Source organism: Sinocyclocheilus grahami, unplaced genomic scaffold (assembly GCF_001515645.1).
Source record: "Sinocyclocheilus grahami isolate Dianchi unplaced genomic scaffold, SAMN03320097.WGS_v1.1 scaffold24153.1, whole genome shotgun sequence".
NCBI classification, from domain to species: Eukaryota; Metazoa; Chordata; class Actinopteri; order Cypriniformes; family Cyprinidae; genus Sinocyclocheilus; species Sinocyclocheilus grahami.
In genome coordinates, this window is record NW_015519380.1 from 2,023 (window position 1) to 2,768 (window position 746).

General features: G+C 42.2%; 1 protein-coding gene across 1 annotated transcript in view; it reads right to left on the reverse strand.

Moving 5' to 3' along the window:
• The window catches only part of LOC107580067 (neurogenic locus notch homolog protein 1-like), a 1,588-nt gene extending 1,058 nt beyond the window's left edge, over positions 1–530 (reverse strand). Inside the window, exons 1-2 of the mRNA XM_016265815.1 lie at positions 271–530; positions 6–157 (exon numbers count right to left, since the gene is read on the reverse strand). Coding sequence (XP_016121301.1) covers positions 6–157; positions 271–524 — 406 coding nt within the window. The 5' untranslated portion in view covers positions 525–530. The remainder of the gene's footprint in view (positions 1–5; positions 158–270) is intronic.
• Between the last annotated feature and the right edge of the window lie 216 nt (positions 531–746).

The following is a 746-nucleotide window of genomic DNA, read 5'->3' on the forward strand; positions in this document are numbered from 1 at the left end:
GGTGCCGTATCCATCCTGACAGGTGCCTCCGTTTTGACACGGCCGCGAGTCGCACTCGTTAACGTCATGCTGGCAGTAATTCCCAGTGAATCCCGGCAAACACGCGCATGAGAAAGAGTTTATGCCGTCCACACATGTTCCGCCATTAAAACAAGAGCTGGAGAGGAGAAACAACACAGATTGAGATTGCTTGTATGCAAGCGAAAAATAAATCAATGCAAGTAAAAGTAACAAATTTAAAATGCATTTGAAAACGTGTCGTGTGCGTACCTCTCAGTGCAGTCGGGTGTGTTGATCTCACAGTTGATGCCGCTGAATCCTACAGAACAGCTGCAGGTGTAGCTGTTGACGCAGTCGGTGCAGTTCCCTCTGTTTCGGCAGGGGGCGCTCACACACTCGTCGATGTCCTCTGCACAGCGCTCACCACGGAAACCAGCCAAACACACACACACAAAGGCGTTCACACGGTCCTGACACATACCGCCGTTACTGCACGGATCTGAGAGAGAGAGAAGAATTGCCATCACTGCCATATTCAGTCTTTCTTTACTACTAATAACTTCTGTTTGTTGCCACATAATATTTTCCTTTTTGTTAATTATTTGTGTTACATACCTTATTTAAAAAATTAAACTACATTATTATTTAATTTTCTTTTTTAAATTTTTCTTTTTACATTCATTTTTTTCTTTTTTATTTTGCTTTATTGTACTTTAGTATTACTAGGTCAATCCAGAAACGGCATT